This window comes from Helianthus annuus, chromosome 11, assembly GCF_002127325.2.
Source record: "Helianthus annuus cultivar XRQ/B chromosome 11, HanXRQr2.0-SUNRISE, whole genome shotgun sequence".
NCBI lineage: Eukaryota > Viridiplantae > Streptophyta > Magnoliopsida > Asterales > Asteraceae > Helianthus > Helianthus annuus.
This window is the reverse complement of record NC_035443.2, coordinates 20,014,866-20,016,466: the sequence shown is the minus strand read 5'-3', so window position 1 is coordinate 20,016,466 and position 1,601 is coordinate 20,014,866. Positions and strand designations below refer to the sequence as shown.

At 39.2% G+C, this 1,601-nt stretch overlaps 1 protein-coding gene across 1 annotated transcript; it reads left to right on the top strand.

Annotated features, from left to right (window-relative positions):
• The first annotated feature begins 498 nt into the window (after nt 1-498).
• LOC110901693 (uncharacterized mitochondrial protein AtMg00810-like) lies at nt 499-978 on the top strand. The gene has a single exon (XM_022148496.1). The coding sequence runs from the start codon at nt 499-501 to the stop codon at nt 976-978; it is 480 nt and encodes a 159-aa protein (XP_022004188.1).
• The last annotated feature ends 623 nt before the right edge of the window (nt 979-1,601 follow it).

Below are 1,601 nucleotides of genomic sequence, written 5' to 3'. Positions count from 1 at the left end.
AAGTTTATGCACCAGTGGCATGAGTGGAAGCAATTCATTTGTACCTAGCCTTTACTGCTCATATGCGTATTAAAGTCTTCCAGTTGGATGTCAAAAGTGCATTTCTTTATGGGAAGTTGCAAGAAACTATGTATGTTTCCCAGCCGCTAGGTTTTGAAGCTCCAGAGTCGTCGAACAAAGTGTACTTGCTGGACAAAGCTTTATACTGTCTTCATCAGGCTCCTCGTGCTTGGTACGAGACGTTGTCAAAGCATTTGTTGGCAAACGGATTCATTCGTGGTGCAATAGATTCCACTCTATGATCTTAAAGAAAGGGGGAGATTTCCTGATTGTGCAAATATATGTCGATGACATTATTTTTTGGTTCTTCAAATGAAGAGCTTTGTCGGGAATTCGAACAAGTGATGAAATCGAAGTTTGAGATGAGCGCAATGGGTGAGCTGAAGTTTTTCCTCGGGTTGCAAGTGGATCAAGAAGTGGATCCTCAAGCGATTCAACATGGAAGACAATCTGCCTTACGAAACTCCGTTGCCTACCAATCACAAGCTGTCAGATGAAAAGGACAAAGATCCTGAAGTGGATCCTTTGGTTTATCGTGCAATGATTGGTTCTTTAATGTATCTTACTGCATCTCCACCCGACATAATGTTTTCGGTGTGTTTATGTGCTAGGTACCAAGCCAATCCAAGAGAATCGCATTTGAAAGCCGTCAAACGGATATTTCGTTATCTTAAAGGCAAACCAAGACTTGGATTATGGTATCCAGTCGAGGGAGGCTTGGACTTGACAGCATATGCGGATGCGGATTTTGGCGGGTGCCCGATCAACAGGAAGTCAACCTCTAGTGGTGCTCAACTGCTTGGAAGCCGTCTGATATCCTGGCAATGCAAAAAGCAACAATTAGTGTTGTTGTCCACATGTGAAGCAGAATACATCTCCGGTTCGAGCTATTGTGCTCAAATCTTGTGGATCCAATAACAATTGCGGGATTACGGTTTGAATTATACACAAACTCCTATTATGGTAGATAATAACTCAACTATTTCAATAACTAATGACCCTGTACACCATTCACACACGAAACATATAGAGGTTAGGAATCATTTTGTACGTGATTGTGCTGAAAAAGTTTTAATTGATGTAGTTAGAGTTGACACCTTAGACAACTATGCAGACTTGTTTACAAAGACATTCGATCGGACGAGGTTCGAGAACTTAGTTCGAATGATCGGGATGATAAACCCTGAGTAGGATGGTTGCATAAGCCCTCATGGAAACTTTGTTTTTCCATTCCTTTGTACATGTTACTACTTTTCGTAAAACACAAAAATCCAAAAACATTTTACTTAGTTGTAGGATATTTTTATAAAAATCCAAAAACATTAGAAAATGAAAAATTTGAAGATGCGTTGATTGTGAGAAGAAATGATAGTACATAGGCAGTCATATCTTTTACGGGGTATCTTATAAAATTAAACCTAAACTGTTGACAGGTTCATTATATGTTGTAACCTTAGGTTTTACGCGTTAAAAAGAACCTGTTTTTGGTATATAAAAATAACAAACTGCGTAACTTGTGTGTAACATCTCTCGGATATATG

What these genes read in the sequence shown, in the direction of transcription:
- LOC110901693 (XM_022148496.1), top strand. Translation starts at nt 499, where the DNA reads ATGGAAGACAATCTGCCTTACGAAACTCCGTTGCCTACCAATCACAAG.